A 23,141-nucleotide genomic window follows, 5' to 3' on the forward strand; every position below is an offset into this window, starting at 1 on the left:
TATTCCCGAAGTTGACTCGCCAATGTGAACCTCATTCACTCCTTTAATTCTTTTAGTATTCCTGAGTGATCGACTCCGTTGTTGGGAATTATCCGCTTGTCGCTGGAAGAATTCCCAAATTTCTGATGTACTTTTTCACATTAGCTCTCCTCCACTTGTTGCCATTAGCCATTCTTGCACATTCGGCAATAATCCCTCCAAAAAGTATTGGCATTGGTGCCATTTCTCATACCCATGATGTGGACACTTCAAGAGTAGCCCATTGAATCTCTCCCATGTTTCAAAAAATTGCTCGTCCTCTCTCTGGGTAAACTCCGAGATTTCCCTGCGAATAGCATTGGTTTTATGCACTGGGACATATTTATTCAAAAATTTTGTAACCATTTGTTCACATGATGTGATGCTATTAGCAGGCAAAGTATTTAACCATGAACGAGCTCTATCCTTTAAAGAAAATGGGAATAGTCTAAGTTTAATATCATCGTCTGAAAATTTTTCATATTTAAAAGTTTGACAAATGGCATGAAAATCATTCAGATGATTATATGGATCCTCATTTTCTATGCCATAAAATGTGGGGAGACAATTTAGCACACAAGGTTTTAGTTCAAAGCTCCTAGCAGCTACATTTGGGTATCTTATGCATGATGTGCTCAAATTGGCTAAAGGACTGAAATAATCCTTAAATAGCCTCTCCTGTGGTGCTTGTAAATCTATTCCAAATTTATTTTTAATGTGCTTGTGTGTGCGAAGTGTTTTTTCTAATTCAAGGTCTATAGGTTCAAGATTAGGTAATAATGACCTACGACCATGCATGCAAAACAAATAAAATAAAAATAAATATGGGAACAAAACAAATAAAAATAAAGAAGAGGGAGAAATTACAATACTAACCTTATTGCGCTATTAAAATCTTTCTATAAAAATACACAAAAACAAATACGTGAAATAAATTAACTAAAAATAAATTAATAAGATAAACAAAAAAAAATTTAAAGAAAAATAAATTAAAAATTAAATTACAGAATTTTAAAGAAGAGAAAAAGAAAAGAAATACTAACTTTAAATGTAGATTTACTTTTTTTCTTTTTTTTTAATAATAAAAAAATACAAGAAAATGAATAAAAGAAATTATTCACAAAAATTAATTCTATGAATTAAAATTACTTACCTCCCCAGCAACGGCGCCAAAAACTTGTTGTGCAAATTTTAATGTACTCGCAAGCGCACGAATCTATTGTAGTATAGACCAATGGTGACGAGTGTCGATCCCATGAGGAGGTGGATTTTAATTGTGTGTAGAATTAATTTTATAAATGGGTGATTGGATTTATGGTGGAAATGATTTGGAATATGCTAAAACTTAAATTAAAATGGCGAGAATAAATTCTAAAATTGGAATTGAAATTGCGAGAATAAATTGAAGAGAATTCTATTGAGATGACGTACTTGGGTATCTGGATCCGTATCAACATGCATCATGGGCTAAATAATCTGTATTAATGCCAATTAAATCATGAGAGGGAAATTCACACCTCATGAACCACGCTCTAATCAATATGGTGCTAAGGGCTTATCGTGCCAAATAATAATAACCTTGTACTAGAGAGCCGGTGTAACCAAGGCGGTATCTAGACAAGACTATTATTATTTGTCGACGAGAAGTCAAAACATCCACAAAAATTAGAGGGGAAGAGAAAATAAATTTACCAAATTAAGCCCATGACACATGTTGAGACTTCACCTTCAACCCAAGCTTGAAAAAAAATTAGCCACTCATAATTGAACTAGGGACAAAATGGGAATTTATTAAAATACGAAGAAAATACAAGATAGAGAGAGAATTACAGAAAATGGATCCCAAAAATGGATTCAGAGATATCAAATTAGGGGGGAGGCCCCCTTTTTATAGATACATTGAGTAAATTGTGGCCATCGGATTAAAAACAGTTTGGACGCTCAGGATTTCGCCACGTCATCAGTCAACAGTACGCGTGAACAGTACGCGGTTTGACCACGTGGATGAATAGTAATACGGTTTGACCCGGGTGAACAGTGACGCGGTTTGGTTGAAAATAATCCTGTGTGATGTATGTACCGTACGCGAGATTTTTGGTCCACGATATGCTGCCACGTCACCATCAACAGTACATAAGAATTTTAGTCCAACAGGATCGTGACACCTCATCAGTCAATGCCACATCATCGGTCAATGCCACGTCATCGATCCGTCTATATGAACAGTGCCGTGAATAGTAACGTATACAGTACCGTACATGTGAATAGTACCGTACATGTGAACAGTGCCATTTTTCCTTTTATGCTCCTCCTAAGGTTTTCGACCGTCCTAAGTTCAAAGTTGATGTCCGTTTTGCCATCTGATCTGTCGTTTATTGTTAAATGACTACGATGCCCCTAAAATACATAAAATACTTAATTAAAATAAAACACACAGAATTAAATCAAAAGAAGGTTAAATTCATAAAAGTAAAGGTGTTAGTAAAACTTGTAGTGTAAAATGATGATTTTCTCCTTTATAAATATACATTTTCTAACACTCAACACTCTTGTCCACATACTCATCATCAGAATGGCTTAGTTAAGAGAAAGCACAGACAAGTGGTAGAATTGGGTCTTACATTGTTAGCTCAAGCCAAACTTCCTTTGAATTTTTGGTGGGATTCTTTCCATGCTTCAGTTTATCATATCAATAAGTTACCAACTTTAGCTCTTAAAATGTTGACACCATATGAAAAACTTTTCAAACATAAAGCTAAGAGAATATAGATCATTCACTGAATTTTTAAACCAGTGTGGCATTTTATTTAGGCACTCTTGTCCACATACTCATCATCAGAATGGCTTAGTTGAGAGAAAGCACAGACAAGCAGTAGAATTGGGTCTTACATTGTTAGCTCAAGCCAAACTTCCTTTGAATTTTTGGTGGGATTCTTTCCATGCTTCAGTTTATCATATCAATAGGTTACCAACTTCAGCTCTTAAAATGTTGACACCATATGAAAAACTTTTCAAACATAAAGCTGATTATAAGATGCTGAAATGTTTTGTTTGTGCTTGCTATCCATACTTGAGAGATTACAATAAGCAAAAGTTTGATTATCACACAAGTAAATGCATATTCATTGGTTATAGCCTTGCTCACAAAGGATATAAATGTTTGCACCATTCTGGTCGTATATACATAGCAAGGCATGTCATATTTGATGAAAATGCATTCCCTTTCTCTTCAGATCCTATTTTCAGTTCTAAAAATAAAATACAACCAATATCCAGCTCTACTTTGTCTCCTCATCAAGTTTTTCATTTGTCCACTCTTCCTGTTGTGTCAAATCCTTGTGATAGCAGTTTTGAATCCTGCTCTCCAGCATGTTCCAATAGCACAGAACTGTTCCCAACAGTAGATCACCAATAAGCAAATGAGGCTACATAACTTCAAACACCAAATCTTAATCATGCTCTTGAACCTACTCATGATCTAAACTCACCAAACACTTCAAATTCTACTCCAATTCCATTACCGTCTCAATCTCAAATAATCTCAAACAGTATTCAACCTTTACAAAACAATCACCCCATGACTACAAGAGGAAAAGCAGGTGTTTTTAAACCAAAAATGTATACTACAGTGTTAGTTCACAAAGAGCCAGATTCAGTTGATAAAGCTTTGCAAGATACAAACTGGTTTACAGCTATGAAAAATGAGTATGATGCACTAATTGAAAATAGAACTTGGTCTTTAGTACCAAGAACAGAAACTCAGAAAATTGTTGGAAATAAGTGGGTGTATAGGATAAAGTATAATACTGATGGCAGTGTAGCTAAGTATAAGGCTCGATTGGTGGCAAAAGGGTTTCAACAGATTGAGGGTGTGAATTATTTTGATACCTTTAGTCCAGTGGTAAAGCTAGCAACAGTTAGAGTAGTTTGTAGTCTTGCAGTAATGAATCAGTGGATAGTTAGACAGGTGGATGTCAACAATGCATTCTTGAATGGTGAATTGTCAGAAGAGGTGTTTATGCAGCAACCTAAAGGCTTTGTTGATAAAAGCAAACCTAACTGTGTTTGCAGATTACACAAAGCATTATATGGTCTTAAGCAAGCTCCTAGAGCTTGGTTTGAAAAGCTCAGAGGATGTCTTCTGCAATGGGGTTTCAGAAATTCCAAATCTGATTCTTCTTTATTCTTAAGAAAAACTAAAGTGTCACTCATTATGGTATTGATATATGTTGATGACATATTAGTTACTGGACCTAACAGTGAAGAATTGGACAGCTTTATTCAACAGTTTAATATTGTTTTTGCATTGAAAGACTTAGGAAGATTGTCATATTTCCTTGGTATAGAAGTGTTGTATGGTCAGGATTGCATTTATTTGTCTTAGAAGAAGTATATCAGAGATTTGCTTGCTAAAGTAGTCATGCTTGACTGTAAAGGAGTGATAACACCAATGTACAGTGGCAAGGACTCAAAATTGCAGAAGATAGTTAAAGGAGATTTGGGTTACTATGTTGAAGATGCTACTCATTATAGAAGCATTGTAGGTGGTCTCCAGTATCTGATCTTGACAAGACCAAAAATTGCTTATTCTGTTCATAAGCTGAGCCAATATGTATCTGCACCAACTATGCAACATCTTATGGCTTGCAAAAGGGTTCTTAAATATCTAAAGGAGATACAGGATTATGGCTTAAAATTTGTTAAGGATGGTGATCTGAAAATTACTTCATTCACTAATGCAGATTGGGGAAGTGACCTGGATGATAGGAAATCAATTGGAGCTTATTGTGTGTATCTTGGAAATAATCTGATTTCACGGTCTTCGAAGAAGCAAACAGTAGTCACTAAGTCTTCATCTAAGAGTGAATACAGGGCACTTGCTTCAACTGCTTCAGAGATAGCTTGGTTGAAATCCTTGTTTCTAGAAATGGAAGTTTGTTGTGTAGAGAGACCAACAATATGGTGTGATAATATGAGTGCAACAGAACTAGCAAAGAATCATGTGTTCCATTCAAGAACCAAACACATTGAGATTGATGTTCATTTTATTCAAGATAAAGTGTTAGTTGGTGATCTCAAAATCTGTTATGTGCCAAGTGAAGATCAAATTGCAGATATCTTAACCAAGCCCTTATCTTCTCCTCAGTTCAATTACTTAAGGGACAAACTCAATGTCTTTCCATGCCCTTTGAGTTTGAGAGGGACTGTGAAGATAGCTCATTATGCAGAAGTGAAGAAGAAGAATCAGCGTGTCAAGTTGCCAGCTGTCATTAGTGCCACGTCAGAAGATCCACGTCAGCAGCAGTTACCAGCCTAACTAACTTCACAATGCACATGCTGTATTTGGTTATTGATTAGCTGAGTGAGCTTGTATTTAATAATTAGTTAGTGAGCTATTAGTTAGTCAATGTAAGCATATATAAATAGCTGCAAGTTCGTGATTGTTGTTATGTACAAAATATCAGTTCATTAATGAAATAAGAAATTTTCCTCTGTATTTTCTCAGCTGCCAAACAACAGCACTTATTCATTTTTACAATTTCTTCAGCAGGAAACTATGATTTAGGTAAGAGAGAGCCGCTTATCCTGAAAAATAATATGGTTACGAGCTCTCCAAATATGATGGAAAATAAGAACGCAAATGCGCCACACCAAAATAAACTTGAGGATGAAATCCTTTAGAAACCATGGACATCCCTAATCTGACATTTACAAAGAAGTACGAAATAGGCTTTCTAACCAATGCCAATGAGATTGCGCAAAAGAATAATGCACAAAAATGTCATCCAAAATTTCAGGGCTAGAAAGGTGAAAACACCAAGCGAAGCTAAAATCATGCTTTTGAAGATTATCTTCTGTACGAAGTATACGAGAAATAATTCTCCAAAGCAAGGATGAAAATCTTGGGGGAATAGGACTACACCGTATGAAAGCGGCCCAAGCCTGAGTGGGTCGTTTAATTCTCAAGCTTCATAACAACTAGTAAAACAAAGAGAACCTTCCTTAGGGTCAGCCCAAATGAGGGAGTCTTCGCAAGCTCTAACAAGAAGTGTCAATGTCACAATCTCCTTAGAGATATGAGGAAAAAGCTGAGTGAACCTCAGTAGAAGGTTCCATGATTGATTATCAATAAAGTCAGAGACCTTCAAGGTAAGAGCATGGAATCGATGGATGTTGTGGGGAGATAAAGGAGTATCTCAGAAGTCAGAGCCATTTAGAATGCCAAAAATCAACAGCTTTACCATCTCCATTAATCCAATTGGGCTTTGTCTTTAATAATATCTAAAACCTTGCGAAATCCTGGCCAGATAGACGATGGCTTACATAACACAGCAGAGTCCCAGAGGTCATGAAAATAAACACACCAAGAAGAGTTTTTTGTGAAAATAACTTAGGCAAATTTTAAAAGGGCGGCTGAATTGAGGTCCTTGAGGTCTCGAAGGCTAAACCACCTTCATTTTTTTCGCAAACAGACAATCTTCCATGAAGCAATAACTAGATTATGCGTACAATGATTACCATACCAAAGAAAATTACTAAATTCGCTCGGGAGTTCATTAAAAAGAGATCTTGGCCATTGATAAACATGGAAACTGTGCAAAAATAGAGAAGAGATAACTGATTGTAGAAGTTGACATCCCTTTTCAAAGCTGAGAAGCATTCCTTTCCAGCCTGCTAACGTAGAAGCAGCTCTGTCTGAGATGGCTTGAAAACACGAACGTCGTGGGCTGAAAGGAAGAGATCCCTCGTAAAAGCGAAGGATGTGGAAACTGCATTTCAGAGATGTTGAGATAGCGTGCTTAAATAAAATTGACTTTTATCTTCATTCACTTGCCGGCCAGAAATAGAAGAATAAATCTGTGAAAAAGAAGCTTTTAAATTATGAAGGGAAATGGCATGCGCTTGGGGAAAGATGAATATATCGTCCGCATAAAGAACATGAGAAGGAGCAATGCGACCTCTTGGAGCAGAGATCAGCTTAATGAACCCTTGCAAGTAGTGGTGGGATAAGCCCCTGCTAAGAAATTGTTCAGATAGAAAAAAACAGAATAAGTGAGTGGATGTCCTTGACGAACCCCTCTTGAAAAAGGAAAAAAAAAATCTATGAGGGCTGCCGTTTATCAAAACAGAGAGGCATGAAGAGTGAAGAATGGAATTAATCCAAGTTATAAATGTATCATGGAAACCAAATTTGTCACTCCCCAAACTATGAAAAAGAGTACAAAGGTGATCTTTCTAACAAACAATATCTTAAAAATGCGGAAATCATATTATAAATAAGACTATTTAAATATTTAAAAAATTATTAACTTACCACTAAACGTAATTATTCCCAAATACAAATGACATGTTACATTTTATAAGTCACAAAAATCTCAAGTTCTAGATACACATGTCAAAAAGTCCTTATGGATTAAGTGTCTATTTAGTATAGATTATCTAATGGTTATAAGTATTTATTTAATTATATAAATTCTTATGAAATTTTTTGTTATTTTTTGGTTGGGTTTTCAGTGGAGCTTTTGAAGATTAAATAAGGTATCTTACCTCTACTAGCAAAAATTTTAAACTTTTGAGAGTAGATATTGAAAAACTTTTTTTAATATTAAAATATTTAAAATATTATCTACTTATTTGACAATCTTATTTTATTATTTTTCATAAAATAAATTTTAAAAAACTTACCTATTAAATTAATTTTATAATTTTTAATAAAAACTCTCATTGATGACCAAACAACTAAAATTTTTTTAGGTGAAAGCTTTACTTATAAAAGCTCAATTCATAAAAGCTATTCTCAAATAAGCTTTACTTGAAAACTTATATCAAACGGAGCCTAAGGGAACCAAGGAATGCCAGTAGCCGTGCCAAATTCATCACATGCTAAGTCTATCAGTCATATGGGAATCACAACAAATTATAGTGAGTATAAAAACTTAGTGACCAAACTAGGCTTTCATATAGCAAAATAAACACATAACATATACACTACATGTGCATGCAATGGCATAAGTACAAAGTTACTTCCAAAGGTTTTACAATTCTAAAAACACTTAACAAAACTTATCACTCTTATTCTGGAAATATTTATAATTTTTTACCATTTAGTAAGACTTCATATATCATATATCAAATAATAAGCCTGAGTCCCTGTGACCTACCGTACATGTTACATATAACAATCCTAAAGAAAAGGCTATGCAAGTCAAAAGGCTCCACATAAGCATATGGGTGCCTATTAAGTTAGTAACAAACTCATTACAACTTCACTTGCAATTCCAAAAAGGTACTAACTTCTATAAATATGATACTCATATAAAAAGGTACTAACAAACTATTTTACTCAAGAAAATATTTCCTATAACTTCATAAATCAAAATATTTCATTCTCACAGTGTAGAAACATTAATGATCAGCCCTCAATCTCTGATTTTTATAAAATAAAATACTTATCCAAAAGCCCTGAAAAATTTTCAAAGCTTAAACAGATGCATTAATATATAGGTTGTAAAAATTTCAAACCTAAATTCATTCAAAATATATTGCAAATAAATTTTATTTCAAGACTATTATATCATGAAATCCAGAATCCATAATTAAAGCTTTAGTCATCAATTAACAATAATTAAAATATAAGGAATTAGGACTCCAATTTTGGATATGATATACAAGAGTAGATCTAGAATATTTTATAATTTTTGGAGAAGCTTTTTTCAATAATTTTTTTTTCATTCTGTAACACTGCAGAAATTTCATTTTTCTAGAATCACATTATATAATTCAAAAATTCATTAAAAGCATAATATAACTCATTTTTCAATGAAACAAAATTCTATATAACCTTCAAGACGTCTAGTTTTACTATATATAAGCAAATTTTTATAACAAAAAATACATCTATTTTTAAATAATTTTGGGAATGAGTGACTATCATAAAAATTTAGCACATTTCCTTAATCCTCATGGTTTTCATTTAATCAATAATTCCCCAACACATAATACCCATAAAAATCATACAAAAACCTCAAGAATCAAAAACCAAATCTTAATAAAAAAGATCAAAGACAATAAGTAAGTTTATACTAGAAAAAGAGTACCCAAATGTCATAGAACTGCATACCTTAAACACCTCTACAATTATCTAATAATTTTTACACTTCAATGATATAAGCCACCTAAAAATATTTATCCATCTCTCAATCTTTTTTTTTTTTATTACCTCAATCTTCTTTTTTAGGAGAAGCTTAAGTCTCTCTCATTTTTCTTTTTCCTTTTCAATTTATCTGTTTATACCTATAATGTGATTTTTTACTATTGGGCTTGGGTGGGCTTGACTAAAACAAATAAGCCTTGGCCCAATAACTATTCTAGGCCCAAAACTAAATAAGTCCAACCATTATTACATTATTAATACTAGTACTAATATTGTTGAGTTGTGTCCCACATTGGTTAGTAAAAGGGAAATACTTCGGTGAATAAGAAAGATATGTCACTCCACTCAATAGGTTAATCTTTTGGTTTGGATACCTATAAATCATAGGCCAAGGCCCCTCAACAATTAATATCAGATGTAGATGTTAGCAGTCAGAATGTGGTAGTGGAAGTACGAAAGAACCAAAGTCTGGAGGTAGTTTCATCCAGGGGATGGATTGTTGAGTTATGTCCCATATTGGCTAGTAAAAGAGAAATACTTGGGTTAATAAGTAAAATAGATCACTCTACCCAATGAGCTAACCTTTTGGGTTAGATATCTAGAAATCTTAGGCGAAATTCCCTCGATAAATCTTAATAGTAATAATAAATAACAATAATGATAATTATAACATAATAAAAAATTTAACGGTTAAATAAGAAAACAATCAATAATAACAATAATACTATAAAAAATAATACTCATAATTACTTACTTAATTCCCTAGTATTACAAAATTTCTTTAACACTCAACAATAAAATCCATATGAGAGTATCAAAAGCCTTAGTGAGTTTAATGTCAACATTCCCTTTGAACACTTTTGAATCCAGAAGAAGCTGTGGATTGTCTAAAACCAAGCCAATACAGTAAGAAATATTGCAACCTCTCGAAAATGCTGATTGTGTAGAAAAACAAGTAGAGATACTATTAGTATCTAAATTGGGAACTCATCCAAAAGAGAAATGAAATTTATTTGAAATATAACTCAAAGTATCGGTATTTGATGAATTTAATAAGAGTATTAAACATAAAATTAGTGGACTAAAAATTTGAACTTCTAATTGAAAAAGTTTAACCAAAATTAAAGGGTACTTTAACCAAAAATGAAATTCTATAAAGTAAATTTGGTATCTAACCAAAATTATTGGAATATCACTGAGAAAATGGGAACATTCAGCACAAATCTAGTGAAATTTTTAGTTGAAACATATGAGTCCAAAAAAGACAAAGTTTAACTAAAATTAGGAACTCACATAATAAGAAATAAAATTTACTTAGAATCTAACCTAAAATAAAGCTATTTAATGAATTAAAAATTACATTCATAAAACTAATGGATTAAAAAGTTGAAACATGTGAACCTCTAGTTGAGAAACTTTAATCAAAATTAGGGATTAATCCAACCGAAAATGAATATTTTTAGAGTAAATTTGGTACTTAACCCAAATTATTAGAATCTTACCTAAACAATGGGAAAATTCAACATAAAACTAGTGGAATTATTTGTTGAAACACCCAAACCCATAAGCGAGAAAGTTCAACCAAAATTAAGAATGCATCAAATAAAAATGAAATTTGCTGGAATAAAACCCAAATATTGGTATTTAAAGAAATTAATAAGAACATTAAATACAAAACTTGTAGACTAATAAGTTGAAGTAAATGAACCAATAAATGAGAAAACTTAACCAAAATTAAGGATATATGAAATAAACTTAGAACATCCATTTATTTAATTGGTATTTAAACAAAAGAGTTTGGATACGCTTAATAATGAATTTTCTTTTCATTCGATTTATTATTTTTTTTCAATGTTAAATTTGGGTAGTGGCCGTATAAAATACGATCACCGCATTGTAGGATTCAAGAAAAGGATGGGAACACAACCTAGCATACTGATGGTGCTTTAGGAAAAGTCAATTGACTGTGCCAGGAATTAGATACAGTAGGGGCTAACTTATATAACATTTCAATTTTTTTTCTCAATTATCAAAATGATAAATTTTAATCTGACACATGATATTGTTAAAATTCCACAATAATTTACTTAGATCATAGTTAAGACTTCTAAATATTTCATTATTTATCCTACAATATAGATTGAACCATTAGTTCGTTAGGATTTAAAATCTTGAAGACTTTTAATTTTATCTCTAATTTAAGTTGCAAATGTCGTTTGTCGAGTTGCGTCGTGGTGATAAATTCCTCAATAATTGAAAGAGAGATAAAAGAAATAAATTATTATAAGTTGTCTTATAATTTGATAAGGTTAATAAATAAGAGGAAGATAATAGAATCTATTGCAACAAATAATAATTGATGAACTTTCATATTTTTAGAGAAGAATAAAGTAGAAACTAAGAGGAGATAACCCTTATATTTTAAAAATGGGTAAATTTTATATTACTCTATTCGTGAATTTACTATTTTTAAATTACTCCTTACTTTTGAAAATCTCATATTACTCCTTAAAAGTAGTTAACTTTAATAATTGACTGCTGTTGACTTGATAAACTACAAAAATACCCCTATTTTAACCATTTTTGTTAACTAATGATTTTAATTAAAAAATATATCTGAATTAATAAAATAACAAAACAAAAATGACTTGAGATCTTTAAAATTCAAAAGGAAAGAAAAACTATATCTTCTAGTTTCATCTCCATACAATTAGAACCACACTACACCCTAGCTGAAATATCCATAATTTTCCCTATGACGTCAATTGGTTGGCATGGTTACGAGGATTTGGTTTTAATGGCCGCATGCAGCCATGGGTTTAGGCGATGCCTTGGCCTCATGCAGCCATGGGTTTAGGCGATGCCTTGGCTGCACACAGCCATGGCTTGGTTTTTATGGCCGCAGTTTGGTTGCTTTGGCCACATGCAGCCATGGATTTGATTGCCTTGGCCATGTGTGGCCATGGATTTAGTTGCCGTGGCCACGAGGCTAAGGTTTGGTTGCCTTGGCTGTGTGTGGCCATAGTTTTGGTTGCCTTGGCCGAGTGTGACCATGGATTTGGTTGCCATGGGTGGGGTTTTGCTGACTCTGAGTTCTCTGAATTTTCTTGACCATGGTAGGCAACTGTAATTGATAACTGTTCATAGATTATTCAAATCTATAATATTGACTTCCAAACTGACTAGGTTATTGTAAAATTCATTTAGATTTTAATTAGATTTAAATTTTACTTTAGCTTTTATTTATGTTTAGGAGGGAGAATGTCACAGTTGTACTACATTTATTTGTAGAAGAAAGCGAAGAGTATTATTAGATCGATGAAGATGAATGAACAAGAATTTTTAGAATTTTATTTTTTGAAATTAAATTAAAATTTTATGTTAAAATACGTTTTTCTCGTTCAAAATATAAAGGGTAATGAAGAGTAAGAAAATAGAAAGGTTTGACTTCTTTCGGCTGATTGGCCATTTTAATTATATAAATACTATTTTATCCTTTTAACCAATAGAACTAATGGAGAGATAATAGATTTTGATTTTCAAAAGTAAGGGGCAATTTGAAGATTATCAATTAATGAGAGAGATAATCCAAAATTAAACCTTTAAAAATTTCATAAACTTAGAAAGAGCTTTTAAGGTAATTAATAATAAACAGATTATTAAAATAAGGTAGGATATTTTGACCCTACAATATGTGTAAATCCACTGCATTTCAAGAAATATTTTACAAAAAATAAATAATTTTTTTAAATTTTAAAATAAAGAGAAAGTTTGAGCTATTAATTCATTTGATCCAATTTTTTTACAGAAGTCTTTTTATCGTTGTTGATCACTAATGTTGTTTTAGAATAACTTATTGCTTTTGTTACATAAGCTTTAACAATTAAGGAGGATTTAATTAATTAATTAATTAAATTTGTTCTTTATTTTAAATTTTTAAAAATAATATGAGTTTTTTTTTTAAGTGAGGTTGCTTCACAATTGAGTGGTGAAAATATCATCACAACTGAAAACAAAAACAATTTTAATTTTTTTCTTTTTTAAGTCAATAGGGGCTTCAGCCCTTTTTCGCACTCTTTGACAATAGGTATATAGAGATGTTTAGTGTTAATAAATATGAAAATGGTGAATAGAGTTATAAAGAGCATAATATAAAGAAAAGACAATGAAGGTGGAAAAGTCGGTGATAATCTAAAGATAGAGAGAGAGAGAGAGAGAGAGGATAGCCCCTAAATATAGGTGAATATGATATTTATATAGTGAATGCTAGTAGTGAGGACAGAGTATAAAAGTTAGGGTAAAAATTCATTATTAAGTTAAAAAGAGAGAATAATTTTAGGACTATGTGTCATTTTTAGGAAAAAAAACAAGAATATTCCCTTTATACTAGGTTTATTCTTTTCATAAATATCTTAATTTGTCTAAATTTTACCCTTAATTTCTAAACTATGTAGCAAATTCTTCAAAATAATATCTTTATATTACTTCAAGTTTGTGCCCATTTTAATGAAGTTTAGGATCCTTCATACACTCTCGTCTCTCACAACACATCCAGCAGCACACACTCACACCCCTCAGGGTCTCACACTCTCTCTCTCATCGGCACACTCCATTTCTACCACTGACAGTTGCTCCTCTCTCACACCATACACACAGTCGGCAGCCCTTAGCAGTTAGCAAACGGCCTATCAGCCACCAGCCATTCATCGCGTTCATGACAACCCCACAAAAACCATCCTTCAGCTGCACTCGTCACAAGCTGACGACCATCACACCAGATTTCTCAGTTTCTTCTTGTTTCTCTTGATTTAGATCAATTTCTGATTTTATCTTTGTTTTAATTCTATTTCTTTGTCCAAGTACAATAACTGTATTAAATTTTGACCTTTTTCTTTTCGCTGTTTTTTTTTTTATATTTTCTGCTGACCTGCTAGTTTTTGGTGACACCCATGTGAAGGCCTTTTTTGGTTATTGAAAAAATATTGGAATTAAGGGTAAGTGTTGAAAATGTTGGGAAAATGGAGAAATCCATGAGATTCTTTGTGTATTATTATTATTTTAGGAATAAAAGAATGTTATTATTTTCTTGTTATTGTCGATTTATAATTTGTATCAATTTCTTTTTTTTTCTTTTCCCCCTAAATTATTATGTATGGTCTGTGACGTATGTGTTGGGACTTTATTATTTTGCTAATTTGTGAATTTTATTATGTTATATCTAGTGTTAATATTGTGTATGTATTTTAATACAAGTGGAAATTGTAAAGCTAAAACTGAATAGAACCAAACCAATCCAAACTGAATCAAAGTTTAGAACTAATACAGTTTGGTTAAACACCGGTTCGTATTTGGTTCCAATTTTAAAGAACCAATTAGTTATGATTTGGTTTGATTCTTGGCCTGAATCAAATTGAACCAACCTGTATCATATAGTTTCTAGCCCTAATGTTGGTTATGAGAGTGCCTAAACACTGAGGGGAAAAAAAATTAGAGAGTTTGTCAATATTTCTCCTACAAAAATTAATATTTGGAACTTACCTACCATTGTTTTCGTAATACCTAAAAGTTCTCCTAACACAACAAATTTAAAAGAAAAAAGAGGTAAATGAATTATTTGCTTGATAATTTGTCTTGAGAATATAAAATATACATTTATTATAAGAAAAATATTTAAAAACAACAAAGAGAATAAAAAGTTAAGGGCTTTGTCTTTACTTTTTTAATTTACTTGTAATCTAAACGCTGCCGTTTTAAATTAATGCACTGGGATTAATATGTATTCCTGCGCCAAAACTTGGTCAAGGAGGAAAAGCATGGTGAAAGTCAAACTCATGGGGCACTAAAAAATTAAATTGAACTATAATGGGACTTGCTGCTTCTTTAAAGTGCGACCTAACTAGCTAATTATAAATTAACGTATCCAAATGTGCATATTAGTAGTCCATTGCTTTTCATTCAACTTATTTTTAAACCTCATTTTTAGAACATCAACGTTGACCCTTCCCACAACATCAACTTTTTCTGAGGAAACATCAACTTTTGTGAGACATAAAAACTACAAGAGGGCTTCCCCCTTCTATCCAGATTGAGCAATGGCATCCGAAGCCAGCGAGTTTCATATTCTCTTGCTTCCTTTCTTGGCTCAAGGTCATTTGATTCCCATGTTTGACATGGCTAGATTGCTTGCAAATCATAGAGCCATTGTGACAATTGTCACCACCCCAGTTAATGCAGCAAGGCTCAAAACAGTCCTCGCTCGTGCCGTACAATCCGGACTACAAATCCGACTCGTTGAAATACAATTTCCATGGCAAGAAGCAGGATTACCTCAAGGTTGCGAGAATTTCGACATGCTTCCTTCAATAGACTTGGCCTCCAAGTTCTTCAATTCACATAGCATGCTTCAATTGCCTTTTGAAAATTTGTTCAGCGAGCAAAGTCCTAAGCCTTGCTGCATAATTTCTGACATGGGCTATCCTTGGACGGTGGACACCGCAGCCAAATTCAATGTTCCAAGGATTGTTTTCCATGGATTTTCTTGCTTCTGTCTCTTCTGCCTGCACATATTGCGCGATTCAAAGGTTCATGAGAATGTTACATCTGATTCAGAATACTTTAAGGTACCTGGCTTGCCTGATCAAATTGAATTTACTAAAGTTCAGTTACCAATATTCCCGAGTGATGACATGAAAGATATTAATGAACAAATGTTGGCAGCTGATAAGAAAACATTCGGAATCATTATAAATACCTTCGAAGATCTAGAGTCAGCATATTTCAGAGAATACAAGAACGCCAAACAAGGAAAAGTTTGGTGCATCGGCCCTGTTTCTCTGTGCAACAAAGAAAGCATAGACAAGGTGGAGAGAGGTAACAAAGCAGCAATTGATGTTCCCGAATGCTTAACATGGCTTGATTCGCAACAACCAAGCTCGGTAGTGTATGTTTGTCTGGGAAGTATTTGCAATCTAACATCTTCACAACTGATTGAGCTTGGTTTAGGCCTGGAAGCATCTAAGAAACCATTTATTTGGGTTACAAGGGTAGGAAGTAAATTAGAAGAACTAGAGAAATGGCTTGTAGAAGAAAATTTTGAAGAAAGGATTAAAGGGAGAGGCCTCTTGATTCGGGGTTGGGTACCACAAGTAATGATTTTATCACACCCTGCAGTCGGAGGGTTCTTAACGCATTGCGGCTGGAATTCATCTCTAGAAGGGATATCAGCCGGGGTTCAAATGCTTACATGGCCACTTTTTGGAGACCAATTTTGTAATGAGAAGCTGATTGTGGAAGTTTTAAGGATTGGTGTGAGTGTTGGAGTGGAAGTTCCACTGAAGTTTGGGGAGGAAGAGAAGATTGGAGTGTTGGTGAAGAAGGACGATGTCGAAACGGCTATAAACATTCTAATGGATGATGGAGAAGAAAGAGATGTGAGAAGAAAAAGAGCCAAAGAATTTGAAGAGCTGGCAAAGAGAGCTTTAGAAGAAGGGGGTTCTTCTTATAACAACATCCAATTGTTTTTCCAGGATATCATGCAACAGCCTACCTCAGAAGTTATGTAAATATTTTTCCTTTTAATTTCATCCTGTTGATCTTCTTTCTATTTGAATCAGTTCAAATATTTAGTTATTAGAATATTGTTGTATGTGACTTCCTCTTGTTTTATTTGCAGCAAAAGAGACAAGCAATTTTTCGTAAAGTCCAATGGCTAATTAAATTTATATACTAGATGAATTATTTTGTAGAAGTTCAATGGATTATGGAAGATTAACAAACAAAGCACCAAAGTAGAAGATTTTCAGTTGAATTAATCGCACTTCATGAATCATATCATGATTTGAATGATAACATAATATAGCTTTCAAACCACTTTTGAGAATTTGAACTTTTCAATTCATATCGGATCAGTGTTTTTTAAGAAAAATTTATTTCTGAATTTTTTAATGATCAACCAATAATTTCAAAAATTTATTTCTGAATTTGGTTCATTCGTTTTTGCCTAGCATATCGGATCAGTGTTTTTAAAGCTCACGTATATCTAGGCAACTATAAGTGGAAGACTAATATTTGCAATTAGGAGTGAAAAACGAATTGGTTCAGTTCAATTTGGTTCTAAATCGACTTGAACTGTTATTTTGTAGAAATAATATTTCAAACCAATTTGATTTATTCGACTTTTTCGATTTTAAACCACAATTTCCTTCATATTTTCTAAATGTTTTTTAGTATTTTTTCTCGTATAAACATATTGATTTTTTTTTTTTAAACTGTAAAAACCAAAGGTTAGTTTGATTCAGTTCATTCGGTGCAATGGTTTTTTTGCCCATCCGTATTTGCAATGGATAAGTTATAATATCAGCCGCTTGGAACTATTATGATGAAATGGGTGACCTACTGTGGAATCAAACCGAACTCAACCAATTCGCATCTAATTTTTTAATGACTAAAAAAATTAAATTAAAATGAAACCAATCGGAGTAACTTTTTTTTTTTTTAATTTTATGTGCCCGCTAATAATAACATGACAAATATATAATTTATGGAAGGGTTAATTTCAAATTACTCCTCGTGAAATAATAATTTTCAAAATTCCTTCAAATTATTGTATACTTTAATTTACCCTCATTTTTATTAAGAAGATAAAAAAAATTATTAACTTATCCCGATTTTCTCCATATCTTTTGAAAAAAAAATAGAATAAGTTGATATTTACAATAATTTAGAGAATATTCAATAGATTATTATTTCACTAGAGGTAATCCAAAATTTATCCCTTATTAAAAAGTTTGAATTTTCATTCCGGTTTTCTATTCTAAAATTAAGAACCAAAATTGAATTGACTTTTTCGATCGTAATCAAAGAACAAGGACACGATACTAGTTGAGTGCTCTTTATGCTTAAGGGAAAAAAAAACAAACAAACAAACTGCTCTTTGCTTCAACTGCTTTATCTACTTTCGGCTTAAGGCAAAAAAAAAAAAAAAATTCATTTGTTGTTCAAAGCCTCAAAACAACAAAATTACAATTAATTTATGATTTCATCTCAAATTTTTAGATTCAATTTTTCTATTCTTTTTTTAATGAGTTATGTTATTTAGTTGTTATTATTTTTTATTAAAACATTCTTGGTTCATTGGTTTATTTTTTTTCTTTAGCCTTTTAATTATCTGGCATAATTGTTTGCTTGTTTTCTCTTTTTCAATAAAAATAAATAAATGTTATTAGAAAATATGCATGGAAAACTTCAAAATAAGAGAAGAATTGAAAAGTTAATTCTATCTTAAAAGGAGCTGTCGATAAGTTTGTTAGGAATAGTAAAAAAAAATTAAATAGATTGGTTGCAATATCTATTGAGAAAGATTTATTGCCAAATTTAGAATACTAATATAAATTTGATTAATAATTTTACTTCTCAAAAAGTTATTTTAAATATTTATAATTTTTAATATAATTAAAACATATATTTTACCTCAAATTTTTACAATGACCTAATTAAAATAATTCGCCTAAGACCCTAATAGGTTGAGCCGCCTCAAGTGCCCACATCTATATGTGGAGGTTGATATGAAAGAGCCAAAGGGTATTTGGTAAAACTATTCCAATTGATTGATTATGTTATATTAGTTTAAAGAATAATGAAAAAAGTATGTTAGCATCACATGATTTTATAGTTGTTTTTATGGTCATTCTTTAACCATTACGGATAAATATTATTTCTCTAGGAAAATGCTTGCCGTTTAGAATGGTGAGAGAATGATAAGAGAAACAGTAGCACAAGTTGTCGTTTTAGCTTCTCTCTCTCGCCATTCTAATAGTTTTTTATTGTTAAAAATAAAAAAAGGGAGAAAATGACAGCCCATATCCATAGAATCCCCATTACTCCATCACTCTCTCTCCCTCTCTCGACTTTCATCTCCCTCTCTGGTTATTCTCCAGCCGATGAGAATGTGCTAAATTCGATTTGTTAGTATTATGACTCTTAAAATGCTTTTTGTTATTTGCTTGTCATCAAGTCTAGTTAAAATTTAAATGGTTACTCTTCTTTTACATTCTTGTTGCAGCATTTTCTCATCTCACTTAATGGAGATTAAAGTGACTGTGAGCGCAACATAATGGAGAATTTTCAAAGCAATAATGAGGAGAAGTGACTGAATCCATTGAAACTGTTGGAGAAGAACGTCAAACCGATGAAGAGCACATGAAGGCTGCAGAAACAACACAATATAACTATACTCCAAGCAAGCACAGAGAAGCTTTGTGAGCAAATAGTCCCTCACGTATGCACTGGTGTTGAAATGCGTTATGGGTCCAAAGAGGAACCTCCAAAACAAGTTGAACTGTCTAGGGAAGGGCATCATACTAATACAGAGTAGATGAAGGTCATGGAAATATCATCACAAAATAGTGAATGTTAGGTTATGAAAAGAGAGGATCCATTGTCGAGGGAGGATGAAAGTCGAGAGAGGGAGAGAGAGTAATGGAGTGATGGGGAATCTATAGATATGAGTTATTTTCTGTTGTTTTCTCCTTTTTTAAAAAATATTTTTAGCAACAAAAAACTATCAAAATAGTGAGAGAAAGAGAAGTTGAAACGGCTGCACAAGCTGTTGTTTCTCTCATCATACTCTCGCCATTCTTGATATTTAGCACGACTGATTTTTCTATAACTTATAATAAAAGTGTTTACGACTATTCAGAATTTTAATATTTGTAATATAATTATATAATTTATTGAAGGAAAAAGGACATATGCACCCCAATGTTTGGGGAAATGGTCACAAAGACTCCTAAATTTTTAATAATAAACACCAAGAATCTTTTTTTTATCATAATACCCTTTGACTCTATAAAGCTAAAAAAATTAGCCCTAACATTTTATAATAAATAGTAACATGGCAGTAAAATAAATTTAATAATATAAAAATTTTTAAATGATTTTACTATATAAAAAAATATTTTTATATTTTACAATTTATTAGAACTATTTTATTATATTAAAGTAATTTTTAATAATAAATAAAAACATAATTTTAAAATAAATTAGTTGAAATTGAAATTATTTTGAATATTATATAAAAGGTTAATTTTAATATTACCAATAGGGAGATTTTTTTAATTTTAAAATCTATTTAACCAAAGATTTATTTAAAATGTGTATAATAAATATAAATATATTATTAAAATAAATATAATAATTTAAAATTTTAATATTATTTTAAATTTTAAAAATAACTTAGTATTATTAGTCTACTAGATATATTATATTATTTATATTAAATTTGTCTTACTTAAAAACCTCTAAAGTCAATTTTTTATTTACTATATACTAAGGGTATTATGGTCAATAAAAGGGTTTTAGTGTCCTTTTTTAGAAACTTGGGACTTTTTGTGACAATTTTTTAAAATTTTGGGGTGTGAATGTACTTTTTCCTTTATTAAATAATGAGCTGCTAGGCTCTATAGAGATTCCAATAACAATAGGGATGGCAATGGGGAGGGGAGGGGAGGGGACCGATCTCCCCGTACCCATCCATGATATTTTGCGTATGTCCCCGTCCCCTCCCCGTCCCCGTCAGAATTACTTGAGAGAATCCACATCCCCTCCCCGAATAATAACAGGGGATCCCCGAGAGTCCCCGATCCCCGAATAACTAATACATTTTTTTTTCGATTTTGAGTTAATCATATTAAAATAAAAAATTCAAATAAAAGTAAAGTTCAAAATATATCTTACATTAATATCTATTACAAAAGTCACATACATTAAATTAGTAAGTAACGCAACATGCAAGGGATACAAACTTCTTTTACAAACTATCATGAACAAATTAATAGTTTAATACAAAATTATTACAAATAAAATCAAATTTAGATTCAAAATTAACTTTTTCAATGGTGGAGTGGATACTTTATAAATGTGGACTATTCCCTTTACAACACAATAGTTAAATCGGAGCAAATCAAAAGCAAATATTAGATTAGATTAGATTAGATATTAAAATTGTGATTCGTTGTGGGCAATTATAACATCTATAAATAAATAAATAAAAAATAGATTTAAGTATAAAATATTTAAAGAATATTAAAATTAAAAAAAATGTTTGGCTATTAGAATCCATTCGGTCTTTTTAATGTCCTAAATAAAAATTTAGGACTTTAATTAGTTAATTATGCCTAAAAGTTTAATAATATAAATATTTTGATATTTTTTATTTTTACCAATATTTATAATTTTATAATTTAAATTTTATAATTTATTTACTAGTAATTTTAAAAAATTAAAATGGGGAAATGGGTAGGGGATGGGGATTCCACCTCATCCCCGTCCCCTCCCCGAATAAGAAATTGGATATGAAATTATCCCCATACTCTCCCCGAATGGGGAAAATCCCCGAGGGTACCCGTCCCCGTGGGGACTTTTGCCATCCCTAAATAACAATGACACTAGACATATCAAAATGTCTGAAGATATCAAACTAAAAGTTTAAACAAAAGAAAATTAAACCATAACTTTTGTTTACAAAGAAGGTTTAAAAAAAATAATAACAAAATTTTGGTCTCAAATTGGGTGCTGAGAGCAAATGGTGAAGGGGAAGACTTATTTATAAGAAGTTTGTGGGGGTAAATGCTTAATTAGTTCCAATATTTTGAGTTAAGTGTTCATTAGTTATTATATTTAAAAAGTACCTCAGGATACTTGTACTGTTAAATATATGCCCTTACTTTTTCTTCTTTTTAAAATAATACCCTTACAATAATAATCTTGGAGATATTAATAAAAAGAAAAACTAACAATGTATCAAATTAACCTTAATATTTTATATTATTATTATTTTACTTTTAGGACTAATTTGGTATATTAACTTTTATAAAGTAATTATTAATAAGATTGTTGTGAGGATATTTAACATTACTTTAAGTTGACCGATATCAATTTATATATAAATAATTATTAGTAAGATTGTTGTGTAAGTATAAAAAATACTAGTTCTTTTAACCGATACTCATTGATTAATTTGCTAATATATAATTATTGGTTAACTTACTAATTAATTTTTTTATAGATAAATCAACTAATGTCAAGAATATTGTTGAAATGTATTATTATAAAAAGAAATAAAAAGCAAGAGTAAAAATGTAATGTATTTAACTGCAGTGATATTTTGATATAATTTTAAAATATAGAGACTAAACGAATATTTACCTAAAGTTTGTGCCAAATCTCAAGGATTAATTTTGTAATCCAAGATCACTAAATCAACATTAATAATCCTTCTAAAATCTCCAAACTATTATAAAATCTTTCAGCTTAATATTCTATATATAATTAGAATCCTGATTAAGAATTTATCTACAAATTACTTTTACTTTGCAGAGATAAACTTAGAATTCTTATTAAGTAGTGGAGATAAAATCTGACCACATATTGAATTTTTAAACTAAATTTAAAGATATCTTAAAATTAAAATTCAAACTAACTTTGAAGATATCTTAAAAAGGGTAATTGTTAAGTTCATCATATGTAACTTATAATAATTTTAAAATAGTCATCCAATACAAGAGGGTGATAGCATATGAAACAAATGGAAAGTCATTAGTAACTACATTTGAATTTATAATAAGTTTCATTAACTTTGCAAGATCCCCTACAAAAATGCCTGCTAGTGTGGCTTTATACTCACTTTTTGAGCAATGATAGGTATCTCAATGCATAAGTCTTAATTTGAGTCTCAATTGCTGTGTCATTTATCTACTAGATGAGGGTTAAGTAATTTTACTAATTATGAAATTCATTATCTAATAAATATGTGACACATAATATTAAAATTTAAGTTGGGACTTAAATATTAGGATCTCAAATATTATTTTTCACTTTTTTTTAATGTAATTAGGTAAATTGCTATGAAAGCTGTTTAACTATTAAAAATTAATATGTTCATGTACCAAAACTCGGTCAAGGGACGAAAATA

General features: G+C 31.3%; 1 protein-coding gene, 1 non-coding gene and 1 pseudogene across 2 annotated transcripts; 2 read left to right on the forward strand and 1 right to left on the reverse strand.

Moving 5' to 3' along the window:
• Positions 1 to 23,141, reverse strand: part of LOC127899326 (uncharacterized) — a 106,968-nt pseudogene that overhangs the window by 22,474 nt on the left and 61,353 nt on the right.
• On the forward strand, positions 230 to 333 carry LOC127899525 (small nucleolar RNA R71). Its single transcript, XR_008051402.1, has one exon. It is a non-coding gene; the product is annotated as a small nucleolar RNA R71 (small nucleolar RNA).
• LOC102628707 (UDP-glycosyltransferase 73C2-like) lies at positions 15,229 to 16,842 on the forward strand. The gene has a single exon (XM_052431846.1). The coding sequence runs from the start codon at positions 15,265 to 15,267 to the stop codon at positions 16,732 to 16,734; it is 1,470 nt and encodes a 489-aa protein (XP_052287806.1). The 5' UTR covers positions 15,229 to 15,264; the 3' UTR covers positions 16,735 to 16,842.

This window comes from Citrus sinensis, chromosome 8, assembly GCF_022201045.2.
Source record: "Citrus sinensis cultivar Valencia sweet orange chromosome 8, DVS_A1.0, whole genome shotgun sequence".
In the NCBI taxonomy this organism is placed as follows: domain Eukaryota; kingdom Viridiplantae; phylum Streptophyta; class Magnoliopsida; order Sapindales; family Rutaceae; genus Citrus; species Citrus sinensis.

Bases quoted from the DNA above. Each gene is read 5' to 3' on its own strand.
- LOC102628707 (XM_052431846.1), top strand. From the start codon at position 15,265: ATGGCATCCGAAGCCAGCGAGTTTCATATTCTCTTGCTTCCTTTCTTG.